The sequence below is a fragment of the Lynx canadensis genome, chromosome B2 (assembly GCF_007474595.2).
Source record: "Lynx canadensis isolate LIC74 chromosome B2, mLynCan4.pri.v2, whole genome shotgun sequence".
NCBI classification, from domain to species: Eukaryota; Metazoa; Chordata; class Mammalia; order Carnivora; family Felidae; genus Lynx; species Lynx canadensis.
The window spans coordinates 136,845,990-136,859,411 of record NC_044307.1 but is presented as its reverse complement, the minus strand read 5'-3'; the positions used below and the strand labels follow the sequence as shown (position 1 = coordinate 136,859,411).

The window sequence follows — 13,422 nt, the reverse complement described above, 5'->3', positions numbered from 1 at the left end:
GCACATGCATACTCGAAATACATAATAAGCACTGGCATTTTTCTTTAAATGTGAGACGGCTTATTTTCTCTGGAAATGTTTTGCCTAGAGAAGAAAAGATTAAAGGAAAGACAGGATAAATGTTTTCAAATACTTAGAGGGCTACCATGTGGAAAAAGGAGGTGAGTCCGTTCTATGTAGTTCCAGGAGGCAGTCCTGGGAACAGAGAAGAGCAGGTTTAAGCAGAAGAGCCGCCTGTATGGGGGGGCAGAAGCCTGGTCTAGACCACCTCCAAGTTCCCTTTCACTAAGGCCACTAAACCAGATTTTGCAGATCATGCAGACAGGTGTTCGGGGCTGAACTGTGCCCTCTGCACAGTTAAAGCCTGAAACCCCCAGCATAGCAGAATGCGCCTGTGTTTAGGGAGGTGATTAATTTAGAGAGAGATCCCTGTCATGGGCCAAATCCAACCTGACGGCATCCTTATAAAAAGCATGAGACACACAGAAGCCAGGGCTGTGCATACATAGGGGAAAGACTGAACACAGCCACAAGGAGAGCCAAGGAGAGGCCTCGGGGAAACTGAACCTGCTGACACCTTGAACTTGGGACTTCACAGCCTCGAGAGTTGTGAGAAAATAAATTTCTGTTTAAGCCACCTGTTCTGTACTAGTTTGTTGGGGCGGTCCTCGGAAACTGATACAGCCTGACACAAGGATAACCGCCTTGTGCTTGTCTGTCTCTAAACTCTGGTGTCCATGTTTATTTATTTTTTTTCAACGTTTATTTATTTTTGGGACAGAGACAGAGCATGAACGGGGGAGGGGCAGAGAGAGAGGGAGACACAGAATCGGAAACAGGCTCCAGGCTCCGAGCCATCAGCCCAGAGCCTGACGCGGGGCTCGAACTCCCGGACCGCGAGATCGCGAGATCCCGCAAGATCGCGAGATCGTGACCTGGCTGAAGTCGGACGCTTAACCGACTGCGCCACCCAGGCGCCCCTCTGGTGTCCATGTTAAGACAGGTGAAAGCAACCAGTTCATTCGATTAACTAAACCTCCTATATGTTGCTCTTCACCAAAAAGAACTGCATACATTGTTACTATCACACTCTACTGACACTTCAAGGGCAGAAGCAGTTGGTAAACATACAAAGTATGGTATTCAGGAATAAGACTCACTCGACAGAATTTAAACCCAGAGACTGTATCTTCTGGAAGTTACCAAAGCATCCTCCTTTATATAACATAGGGACCTTGTGCTCGAGAATATACCATTGCTGGAAACATCCATCTGGGGGTTGCCATGTTAGGTGAAAATGGGATTGTTTTAGTTTTTTGAAGTTTATTTATCATCTCTCTATCCAACATGCAGCTTGAACTCACGGCCCCCAAATCAAGAGTCCTTCTTCCTCCATGCTCCTCCCTAAATTGGAACCATTTTAAAAATGAGTCAGTCTTTGAGAAAGCATCTAAAAGACTGTCGTTCAATAAATGAAATGGCTAAAATAATGTATTATTTCCAAATGGGCTTACTCACAACTAAAGAACCATTAACCTTAGGCCACTTCAGTCCCTCCAAGGGAAAGGATCTAAATCTTGGCAACTAACGCAGACCAGCTTGACCATCTCCCCTATGTGTTTCCTCAAGTGGACCACAACGTTGACCCTGCTTAGTGGACTCGACCAGCCTCAAACCTACAGCTATTTATAGGTAAGTCTTAAGGTTACTGCAACTTAAGGTTGAATGCCCGTCTTCAGGACAAGTAGATATGGAATTTATCACTGTCACCCAGTGGGGACATAACCAATCCTATTATATAATTTCAATCTTCCATACAGGGGGAAAGACATCACCGTGTGGCCACATTTGTGAAGCTACGTATCTTTGTTTTGTACCTAAATGATTATCTGTTGAGACATCTTGATTTTCCCCTCTTGAACTTGTTCATTACATTAAAATTTCAAATATAGAAGTAGACTTTTTTTTTTAAGATTTTTTTTTTTTTTACTTTTAAGTAATCCCTACAGGCAATGTGGGGCTCAAACCTAAAACCCCGAGATCAAGAGTGATATATTCCACCGACTGACCCAGCCATGTGCCCCAAATCTAGAAGATGCCTTTTGAGTTTGGACAAAAAGGGGGCGCCAGGGTGGCTGAGTCAGTTAAGCGCCTGACTTCGGCTCAGGTCATGAGCTCTGGGTCCTTGGGTTCGAGCCCCGCATCGGGCTCTGTGCTGACAGCTCAGAGCCTGGTGCCTGCTTTGGATTCTGTGTCTCCCTTTCCCTCTGCCCCTCCCCTGCTTACGCGCACACATGCACCCACTCTCTCTCACTCTCTCTCTCTCTCTCAAAAATGAACAAACATTATAAAAATTTTTAAAAGAAGATTAGAGGAAAAAGAAAGTGTTTTCACAAAAGGGCATAATGGAATTACCAGGTAGATTCCCACCTGCCCAAGGTCACTTGGGTGTCTTCAGCGGCTAACCCATCATTTGGTTTTCAGTGTTTATATTACTGGTTAATTCTGATGTTACTCGGTCCTAGAATTTCAGAGTTGGCTGAGGATGCTGATTTTACATAGGAAAACTGATGATCAGTGAGATAAGGGGATACATTCAACTCAAGGTGACACACACAAAGAAACAGTGACTAAAACAGTGTCCCCATGTTTCTGTTGCCTAGAATAAACCGAGCATAAAAAGGACCAGAAGTCCTTCCTACTCCTTTCCTCATACTCCATACCCTGACCACCATTTTTCATGTTAGAAGGAATAATAAAGGTTCATTGCACTGTGAGACTTGAATATAGTTCCAGGAAGAAATTCTTCCCTATAAGGGTTAGCTGTTAGTTAGCTGTTAATTACTAGGAGAAAAAAAAAAAAAAAAAACCAAACCTGGGGCACCTGGGGGCTCAGTCAGTTAAGCTTCCGACTCTTGATTTAGGCTCAGGTCATGATCTCATGGTTTGTGAGATCAAGCCCCACGTTGGGCTCTCTGCCAGCACCCTGGAGACTGCTTGGGATTCTCTGTCTTGCCCCCTCTCTCTTCCCCTCCCTAGCTCACGTGTGCACACGTGCATGTGTGCACTCTCTCTCTCAAAATAAATAAACGTAATGCAAAAAAAAAACCCCTGTGTTTCTTTAAAGATGAAAGCAGTAGTTATCTGTCAATGGCATAATTTCAGAGAGGCACTCTAAAAACATCCCTGTAAAAAACATGAATAAAAACCGGTTCCCAGAAACTGCAAACTACAGTACTCTCTTGCTGACGTTCAAGTCTTATTTTATGAGTGTTCCCTCTAGTTTTCAAAACATTACAAAACAGGATACAGCTTGAGAAAATGTCAGGCAATAACACTGTATTCGAACCAAAGCAGGGGTGGGAGGGATGATCCTCTTTGTCTACTGAGCCCTCACGAGGGATAGCATTCCTGAGTCCTCATTTCATCACGATCAACCCCTGGATAATCTAGAGTAAGCACCTGTAAGAACATGGCATGGTGTGCTGGGAAGGATCCAGCTTTGTTAGTGCTGATGCACCAAAGGAAAGGAGGTCTGGGGTAAATCCATTAAGTTGCACAAAGGTGAAAAACTAATAGATCCTCCTCTCTCATGAGTAAATGTTAACTCATTAGTTAATGTCAACTTAAACATGCCTTCATGTGTTCAAGTATTTGTTGAGCACTTACCATGTATCAGACACTGTTTAAATATTTATTTATTTTTGGAAGAGTGCAAGCTGGGAAGGGCGGGGGGGGTGGTGGGGGGGAACAGAGGATCTGAAGCAGGCTCTGCACTGACAGGCTGGCAGCAGATGTGGGACCGTGAGATCATGACCTGAGCCGAAGTCGGATGCTCAACCATCTGAGCCACCCAGGTGCTCCCAGACAGTTCAGACTTGGGGGATTCAGCACTGAACCATATGGACTAGACCTCCCCCCCCCCCGCCAAGAAATCTCTGCCCGTGGTTCCTGTATTTTAGCAGAAGTGGAGGCAAGAGACAGGCATAGTCAACGTGACATGTTGACAACCCAATGTGGGAAAAAATAAAGGAGGAATGGAGGGTAGTAATTTGGGCAACAGGCATGACTTCGTGAGAATACTAACAAGGTACCAATTATGTAATAAATTGAAATAGAAAAGGGATGGAATCCTGTTTCTTCACAGTTAAGAACGGTGGGGGGGGGGGGGGGGGGCATCCTCTAACAGAGACTTGGAAAGGATCTTAGGTACTCACTGTCCAGATAAAGTGGTTAAGTGATCAAAAAGCAAAGAACTACCGGTAATTCCAGAATGGACTTTCTGTAAGGTAACAAGGTCCTCGGGGAAGGTTGTGATCACTTGGCAGTCAGTAACATTTTGGCTTTTCCGAATCCCAAAGGCACTAAACACCAGAATCTGGCAGGTTTCAAACAGCAAACTTAATAAAAGCTAAGACAGTGACATTAAGCACCATTAGGAAAACGAAATTGTCCGTAAGGTTGCAAATTAAGCTTCTAGATAACTTGAGCGATGGATACCCCGTTTTTGTTACGGTATCGGGGAGACGATATCCAGATGCTGTAGCAAAGTGGAATCCTGCAGAATGTAAGAAACACATTCTCTAAAAGACTTCTGTTTTAAGTGACATTTGGGGTTTTCCTGTTTTTACATTTTTCTTGGCGTTTCCCAGGATTGCCTCCGGATCCCAGCAATGACTCCCCTTACCGTTCTGATCAGCTTAACAAAGCTGGCTGCTACTCGGAATGCTGCTGGCTCCAGAGTGGCAAATGTCAGGAGCAGAGCCCCGACTACCGCTCCATTGTCGCTGGTGTAAACATCCTCATTCGGGGCACGCGACCAGTATAAACGCACGCGTGAACAAAAATTTAAAAGCCAAAAAAGATTTGTTTATTCACAAAAACAAATGTGACCTGTGGAGACGGAAAAATCATGGCATTCACGTGCTTTATAATGTTTGCTGTGTCTGCTTTGCAGAAAGGCAAATCTCAAAGAGGAATCAGAAATGACTGCCTTATAAATGATAAGTCCAAATGCTTGAAGATCTGAGACAATCAATTGATAATATGCACACGGCAATGAGTGGAGTAGGTACTTTATTTCATAAAAATATATCATCTAAATAAGGAAGGTCTTAAGTTTTTTGATTTTGTAATATTGAATTTTCCCATCTGGAAAAAAAAAATAATCTGTGCAACAGATACTAAGGCTACAATTTTTTTTTTTTTTGAGTCGGAAAGTTTTAATTTGCAAAAGTTTTAAATCTAAAATTGGACCTGGACCAATCTGTAATGTCTTAAAAATCATTCTTGCTGAGGCATTTAATTCATAGAAAATCCATAAGCCACAGACTATGAAAAAATGACAGTTTGGGACAGAGAGGGCTCTTTATTTTATTTTATTTAAAAAAAAAATTTTTTTTAACGTTTATTTATTTTTGAGACAGAGACAGAGCATGAACGGGGGAGGGTCAGAGACAGGGAGACACAGAATCTGAAACAGGATCCAGGCTCTGAGCTGTGAGCACAGAGCCCGACTCGGGGCTCGGACTCACAGACCGCGAGATCATGACATGAGCTGAAGTCAGACGCTTAACCAACTGAGCCACCCAGGCGTCCTGAGAGGGCTCTTTAAAAATCTTTTCAACAGAAGCAGATTTTCCATAGAACTAATGGCACTCATGCAACCACTGTGAATGCTGGGGATAGCATGGCATGATAAAATTTTTTTTCTTTTTTTTTTTAAGTTTATTTTGAGAGAGAGAGCGAGCGAGAGAGCGAGAGCGAGAGCGAGAGCGAGAGAGAGCATGTGAACCAGGGAGGGGTAAACAGAGAGGAAGAGAGAATCCCAAACATACTCCGTGCTGTCAGCACACAGCCTGACACAGGGCTCGATCTCATGACCACAAGAACACAACCTGAGCCGAAATCAAGAGTCAGATGCTTAACCGACTGGGCCACCCAGGCACCCCAACAGATTTTTCTAATTGGGAAAAGGTTGCGGTTCTACAGAAGCAGTTTTGATAAATGGTAAACCACCCAAAAAGAATTCAGAAGGGGTAAATCTCCAAGGCTAAAGTAATTTGTTGTGAATTGTTTTTTTTTTTAATTTTAATAATTATTTGTTTCCAACTCTGATTGTCTGCTTTCTAAAAGATGGCCCGTGAAATTACATAATCTTCAAGTCCTCTACAAAATACCTATACACATATTTAACCCTGCTGCACAGATTAGCATTTAGGAAGAAGTTCCTTTTTTGTGTCATTTATGGAAAGTTTACAAGGAAACAGGATTCCATTTTCATTCTAGGAAGAAGATTGGTTCTGAATTACCACTATTCCTGGTTTTAGCAAGAAAACAAGCAAGTTAAGGTCAGAAAATATTTTCACTTCTGGCTCTGTCTAAATATAGTCGGTCACTTTAATTTTTTTTTTTAATGTTTATTTCTGAGAGAGAAAGAAAGAGAGAGAGAGCAAGCAGGGAAGGGGCAGAGAAAGAGAGAGGGGAGACACAGAATCTAAAGCAGGCTCCAGGCTCCAAGCTGTCAGCACAGAACCCAATGCGGGGCTCCAACCCACAACCTCGACATCATGATGTAAGCCGAAATCAGATGCCCAACAGGCTGAACCACCCAGATGCCCCTTGGCCACTTTAAGTTAAAAACCCTCTAGCAGGGGGCACCTGGGTGGCTCAGTCTGTTAAGCATCCAACTTCGGCTCAGGTCATGATCTCCCAGTTTGTGAGTTCGAGCCCCACGGTGAGCTCTGTGCGGACAGGTCAGAGCCTGGAGCCCGCTTCTGATTCTGTGTCTCTCTCTGTCCCTCCCCCGCTCACACTGTCTCTCTGTCTCAAAAATAAACAAACATTAAGAAACCTCTAGCAGGAATGGCCCTTGTTCACAGTTTTCTCCCGTTAATTGATCCATTTATGGCAGAACCAACACTGTTGGTCAATTCTCCAAGGGAACAAGACGGGTCAGATCTATTCTTACTGTTGTGGACAGGAGTGGAAACCCAGGTCCCTCAAATCCTACAATTAAGTGTTACGCACCAAATCATGCCTTTGTTTACATTATCGTAAGCATCGCTGGGGAAGAGATTTTCTGGAAATAACCATAAAATATAGCCTTAGGCTATCACTGCCCAAAAGAAAAGCATGAAAAAATATTTTTTAATAATTTGCCACTTTTCTTGCAGGGAGGTAATGGATATTTGCTCGAGCCCCAAGGCCATGATCAGAAGCCTAGGTCAGCTCAGGGAGACAATGGAATGATCTTCTGCTAAGGCATGTCCCTGATCCTTCTCTGCCTTCTGCTGATCACATCCATCAGCCAGCGTCAGATAGGAAGCCTGCCTGACCCAGGCTCTCCCTTGGTGGTGTATTTCAGCGATCCCACATTGCTACTAAATATTCCTCAAGTGCACTCGGCTTTCACAGCCCGGTTATCTAGTACACTTTCCTTGCTGGGTTTTCATTCTATTCTTTGCTCAGAAGACACTGTCCTAACAGACAAGGCTTTGGACGTGCTCAGCACAGTGAAGGCACAGCAGTTAAGAGTTCACGCTTGAGAATCTGCTGATCTGGATTTGAACCTTGAGAACAATAGTACCCGCGCCTCATTAAAGACCACACTGCACAAAAGGCACAGATCCAGGACCCAGAGAAAAAGCTTGCGAAGTGTTGGCTGTTATTATTCTACTCACTTTGGCTCTCATCCCTTGTCAACAAACCTAACCCCTACCCTGCCTCCGTCCCCAGATCTTATCCACCCTTGGATCTCAAATGATTGCACCACCAGAACTGAGGGCAGCTCTCACTCCTTGCAAAACTCACATGATAACCACCACGCTGCTTTGTCTTAACCTTCCTTTGATCCTTCTATAGACCCGCTTCTTGTCGTCCCCCCAACCCCGCCACCAGTGGTGGGTCGTTTCTCAGTTTGTTCATCTTCCCTGAAGCACCGAGCACAGTTGGCTTGGCCATAGAAGGCTCCCAACCTGCTGTGGCTTGACTCGATTCAAAAGTTGCCATGGGAAGGACAAAGCCCGGGCCTTTGGAATTTGAGTTGGGGCCATTCCAATTATTTTGGTAGAGATGATTTGAAACTTTCACACCGGGTCATGCAAATCCTCCCTTCTGTGAGACTGTATATATTTCTAACGTTATATTGTGCCTGTGGTGTTATATAAAGATCAGTATTCCCACCAACTTCAAAAGCAGCTCGCTGCTTGAAGTAGCTCCATGGGGGTATTGAGCAAGAAGAGAAACAGGTTCCACATGTTAGGAGAGTCTCATTTAACCAAGGCCATGGCCAGTCTCCTCTCATGGGGCTTTCCCCTACATTTGTCTTATTTATGTTGCATAGAAGACACAATTCACTGCATGCCAAATCATCATTTCATATATCTTCTAGAGTGGTTGTGAAATTATCCCTTTGTTTACGATTGAATGGAAGGAGGAGACACAGGAAGTTTCTTCTTCAACCTGTGGCCCTTCCACAGAGAAGGGTGCTCGGTCAAGGTACTTGATTCTGACCCTAATGACCCTAAACCATGGTCCTTGCTACCTCGAGGGGGCTGACTCGAACTAGGTGACAATGTGGTGAAAGGTTCGCTTTCTAGTAACCACCCCCGTGGGACCTGGTAGTCTCAAGAGCTAGAAAACACGCAACACATCGTAGCCTGGGCAAAGAGAAGCGTGCATCCTGAAACATACACAACTAGAAAAATCTGTGCGAGAGGAGGCTACTCTCCAGAGTGAGAGAAACTGACTCTTAAAGCAACCACGACTCTGGGGTTTCCAACAAGAATTCACAGGAATGCCAGTGAACACCAGACGAGTAGTTGAGAGAAGGCAAAAAAAAAAGTTCCAGATAAAAATATCTAAGAAACATGAAACGTGACTTCACTCCGACACCTAAGTATAGAGAAATACTTCCCTTTGGAACCAATTGATCGCTTTTGTTGTCGAAATCAGGCAACCCCAGGCGGGATGTTCTATATTCTTCCCAGGCCTGTTTTCCTTGTTTTCCGCGGATTCGTTGCAGGTGTTGTCCACCCTCCAGCCCCTGCTTCTGCCCAGAGCCCGAAGAGGTAGCTTACCATCTGTGACAGGGACTTCTTCCTGGCCATTCAGGGCTCCCTCCTGAGGGCTGAAATCTTCTTCCTCAGCTAAGCCATTGGCAGGAGACAGCTGACCATTCTTCTGGAGGAGCTACATGGGAAACAAAACCATGTAAACTTCAATGACGATGAAGATTTAAGTCTTTTATTACACTGCATGATCCCGCTACCTTACAGAAGGTCCCGGGCGCAGATACGGCGTTGTATCAGGGCAAATGTGTGCACCACTCCTTCATCCATTCACTCACCTAAATGCCATCCCTGACATACAGCCCAGTCCTATCGAATATACAACGAGTAAGTCAGGTGTGGTCCCAGCCCCCTTGAGCTTACAAACTTCCATCAAAAGCAGACTTCAAGAAAAAAATGTTGTTTTCTTTAAAGCAACGTTTTTCCTTGTGTTTAGATGCAGGTTATACATTTGACCAGAATATACCTAAGTGACAATATGACCTTCCCAGGCGAAAGGGCAGACATGTAAATAAACAATTATGGAAACTGTCATGGTGGAGAAACACAAGTCACAATAAACAGAGGAGCCCCAACCTATGGGGTGTTGGGAGAAAAGGGAGTACGGATAAAGCTGAGACTGAAGTTCCCACGTGATGGGCGTATGAGAAAAGAAAGGTGCAGGGGAGGCAGAGAAGGGAGGCAAATTAGGAACCCCATGGTTTGAAGACCAGTGTACTCAGAGACAAGAGAACAAAGAAGAGATGCGTCACACATGCTTTTCCGAGTCAGTTTTTTCTTTAAAATGTTACTAAAATGGACATTGGTCCTCTAACCTGGAGAATACCCTATGCAATTGATGTTTTCAGTTGCAAAAATAGTAGACATATAGATATACCGTTATTTTTTGTCTTAATGTTTATTTCTGAGACAGAGACAGAACAGGAACAGAGCATGAGCAGAGAGAGAGGGAGAGAGGGAGACGAAGAATCTGAAGCAGGCTCCAGGCTCCAAGCTGTCAGCACAGAGCCTGACACAGGGCTCGAAGTCACAGACCGGGAGATCATGACCTGAGCTGAAGTCGGATGCTTAACTGACTGAGCTACCCAGGCGCCCCTATGTTATTCTTATTGTTTTGTATTTTTTTTTAAACCTGAGAATATAGGGGCGCCTGGGTGGCGCAGTCGGTTAAGCGTCCGACTTCAGCCAGGTCACGATCTCGCGGTCCGTGAGTTCGAGCCCCGCGTCAGGCTCTGGGCGGATGGCTCAGAGCCTGGAGCCTGTTTCCGATTCTGTGTCTCCCTCTCTCTCGGCCCCTCCCCCATTCATGCTCTGTCTCTCCCTGTCCCAAAAATAAATAAAAACGTTGGAAAAAAAAAAAAAAACCTGAGAATATAGGTCAAAAGTGTTAAGGCTATTACAAAAATAGCTCAGTAACCATTTAGGAACCTCAGGATGTCAACAATGCTTTATAGTCCGCACACATTTCCCAGTATATGAAAACCAATGTAGGCAGGTGCTGTTATTTCCATTTCACAGCAGGGAACACTGGAACCCAGTGGGATCACAGAGGGTGGGGGTTGGCGGGCCACAGATCCCACAGCTCAGACGGAAGCACCACAGCCCGAAGGCCAGCACTCCCCACCAAGAACTTCCAGGGTTTTTTCCACAGCACTACAGATTGCTGAAGGACCTGTTGCGGTGCGTAACGATAAAATGGCACTAAGAGGGGCGCCTGGGTGGCTCAGTCGGTTGAGCGTCCGACTTCGGCTCAGGTCATGATCTCACGGCTCGTGAGGTCGAGCCCCGCGTCGGGCTCTGTGCTGATGGCTCGGAGCCTGGAGCCTGCTTCCGATTCTGTGTCTCCCTCCCTCTCTGCCCCTCCCCTGCTCATGCTCTGTCTCTCCCTGTCTCAAAAATAAATAAAAACATTAAGAAAAAAATTAAAAAAAAAAAATGGCACTAAGAGTATTCCGCAGTCTCCAGACCCGCCCAGCCCAAAGAAATCTCCGGGCCCACCACTCCCCTTGGCATCAGTCCGTGCTGCTTACAGGCTAGCAGAGCCCAATGGCCAAACCACTGACTTTGATCGCAGCCTTGAAAGGACAGCAGGTTCAAGACACGTCAATCGGGAAGTCTTGAACTGAGCTAAATTGATTTCACCTGGCTGTTGCCGGCTCCCAGCAAAGCTGCCCTTCGGCAGCACTGGCTGCCTCCTGAAATAATACCACTGCACTTTAATACTTACTCCACAGATGGAAGAGTCGGCTTCAAAATGCCCACGCTGAGTCTACTTATGAGAATGCTCAGATTACATTTCCACTTAAAGTCTGCTCTTACCAAACTATGAAAGATAGGAGTCTGAAATGAAACCTAAAGACAAAAGTGGGGGTGGGGGGTGGGGAGGGAGGTCTCCACAATGCCCATTAGCAAAAAGGTCAGCGTTTAAGAGTATTTGGACTAAATATCACTGGTTATGTGAACACGTCCAAGTCAGATTTGATTAGCAACGTGAAGAAGAGGCAGGAGGAAAGCAGGGAACGTATATTATTGCGAGCTCCGCAGAAATCCCGTGGATCTTCGATCTAAAAAATGCTTGATGTGCACCATGATGTGCAAACTAAATGGGGAACATGAGAAAGCAGTGTGTTGTCTTAAGTTTATTTATTTCGAGAGACAGAGACAGCATGAGTAGGGGAGGGGCAGAGAGAGAGAGGGAGGAATAGAGAGAGAGAATCCCAAGCAGGCTCAGTGCTGCCAGCGCAGGGCCCCAGGCAGGGCTTGAGCTCACGAAACCACAAGACTGTGCGTGACCTGAGCCAAAACCAAGAGTCGGCCACTCAACGGACTGAGCCACCCAGGCGCCCCAAGAAAGCAGTTTTAATGCCTCAATTTTTCAATGCAATAAACGTTGGGCAACTGTGCCCCTTGTTTAGGAACCAACAGTTTGAAGTTTTACCGTTTAGAGTCCTACAGAATTTCTATAATTCCTGGAAGAGTTCTCATAACTCTTTACGAATTGTCAAACTCAAGCTATCTTTACGCAGAGCCAAACTGAGTGTTTTTAAATGCAAAACATCTACAGGACACAGGCACAAACTTTCCTCTCCTCGTAAATGTTACATACATATAATGAAGTACATTAAATAACATCAGATGAGTCTTAAAATCTGACATTACTTGCTAGCCCTCCTTATACCCAAAGTGTGATGATTATGGATTAGTTATTTCCAGTGACCACAGGACCCTGTCCCTATTTCCAAAAAGCACTTGATGGATTAACGTTGGTACCAGACAATATATGACAGGGATATTATTGAAACTGAGTTTTGAGCCAATTTTGTTACAAGCATAGCTTGAGTCTCAAAGCGAGTGGGCCACCCAAGCTTTGACCCCCACGGGTGATACCCCCCAAGTGAACATTCACAGCCCAGGAGACACCAACACTCCACACAAAAATGGGACTTCATTCCTAGCCATATTCGGATATTTCCACCATTCTGTGTTTTGCTTAGAGATGCTGTTTACATAATCTTGTAGAAGGAAAAACTCACTTTTGTCTGTGACAAAAATAGTGTTTTTGTTTTCCTTTTTTCCCAACCCCAACCATTTACACAGTTGATACTGTTGTTAAAGTTCCAGGTGCTTCTGAGAGTTACCAGTAAATTAAGGTCACCTCAAATTGTAAGAAACCTAACCCACTTTTCCTTAACATTTAAGTCCTTTCTGTCTTTTCTTATGTGTATATGTATTTATAAGCATTTTTTAAAAAGGGAGAATACATGTTTTATGCCTGATTATTTCATACATAGTGGATGCATTTCGTTGTCAATTAGCACCTATCTGAGTTGTCCTCAGCCATTCTCTTTTGTCTGTAATTCAAATGCCCACAGAAGACAAGGACTGATTTATCAGTTACACTGAAGGAGGCAGTCGCACAACTTAGTGACACGGGAGGTGAATGTCGGAGCCAGATGTAGTGTTACGGGTCATCTACTTCAGGGAGGAAAGCAGCGTTGGGACTCAAGTTTCCAGAAAAGAAAAAGCGGAAATTTCTACTCCATTCTTTCATTCTGAAGCTTCCTCACTCAGCTTTCTCCAACCCTTCTGTACTTACTTCTACACTTGTACAAACACAGAGATAGACACTAGACTTAAAAGACATGCTCTCTGCATTTGAACATAGTGAGCACCAGAAAACCTCTATTCCCACTGGATCTGTGCTTCAAAAAGCGTAAACGCCTCTTTTGAGCAAATCAAAACCCTAAATGTTTTCAAGCTTATATCCTTTGAGTGGGTCAGCCAGAGTTTATTCCCGTGAAGCATTCCCACATTACGACTAAACAAGCTTTAAAAAACATCTCAGTGCCTC

The 13,422-nt window shown here is 44.6% G+C and overlaps 1 protein-coding gene across 1 annotated transcript in view; it reads right to left on the bottom strand.

The window, feature by feature from the left end:
* Positions 1 to 13,422, bottom strand: part of AKAP12 (A-kinase anchoring protein 12) — a 101,570-nt gene that overhangs the window by 35,780 nt on the left and 52,368 nt on the right. Inside the window, exon 2 of the mRNA XM_030316591.1 lies at positions 9,081 to 9,192. Coding sequence (XP_030172451.1) covers positions 9,081 to 9,192 — 112 coding nt within the window. The remainder of the gene's footprint in view (positions 1 to 9,080; positions 9,193 to 13,422) is intronic.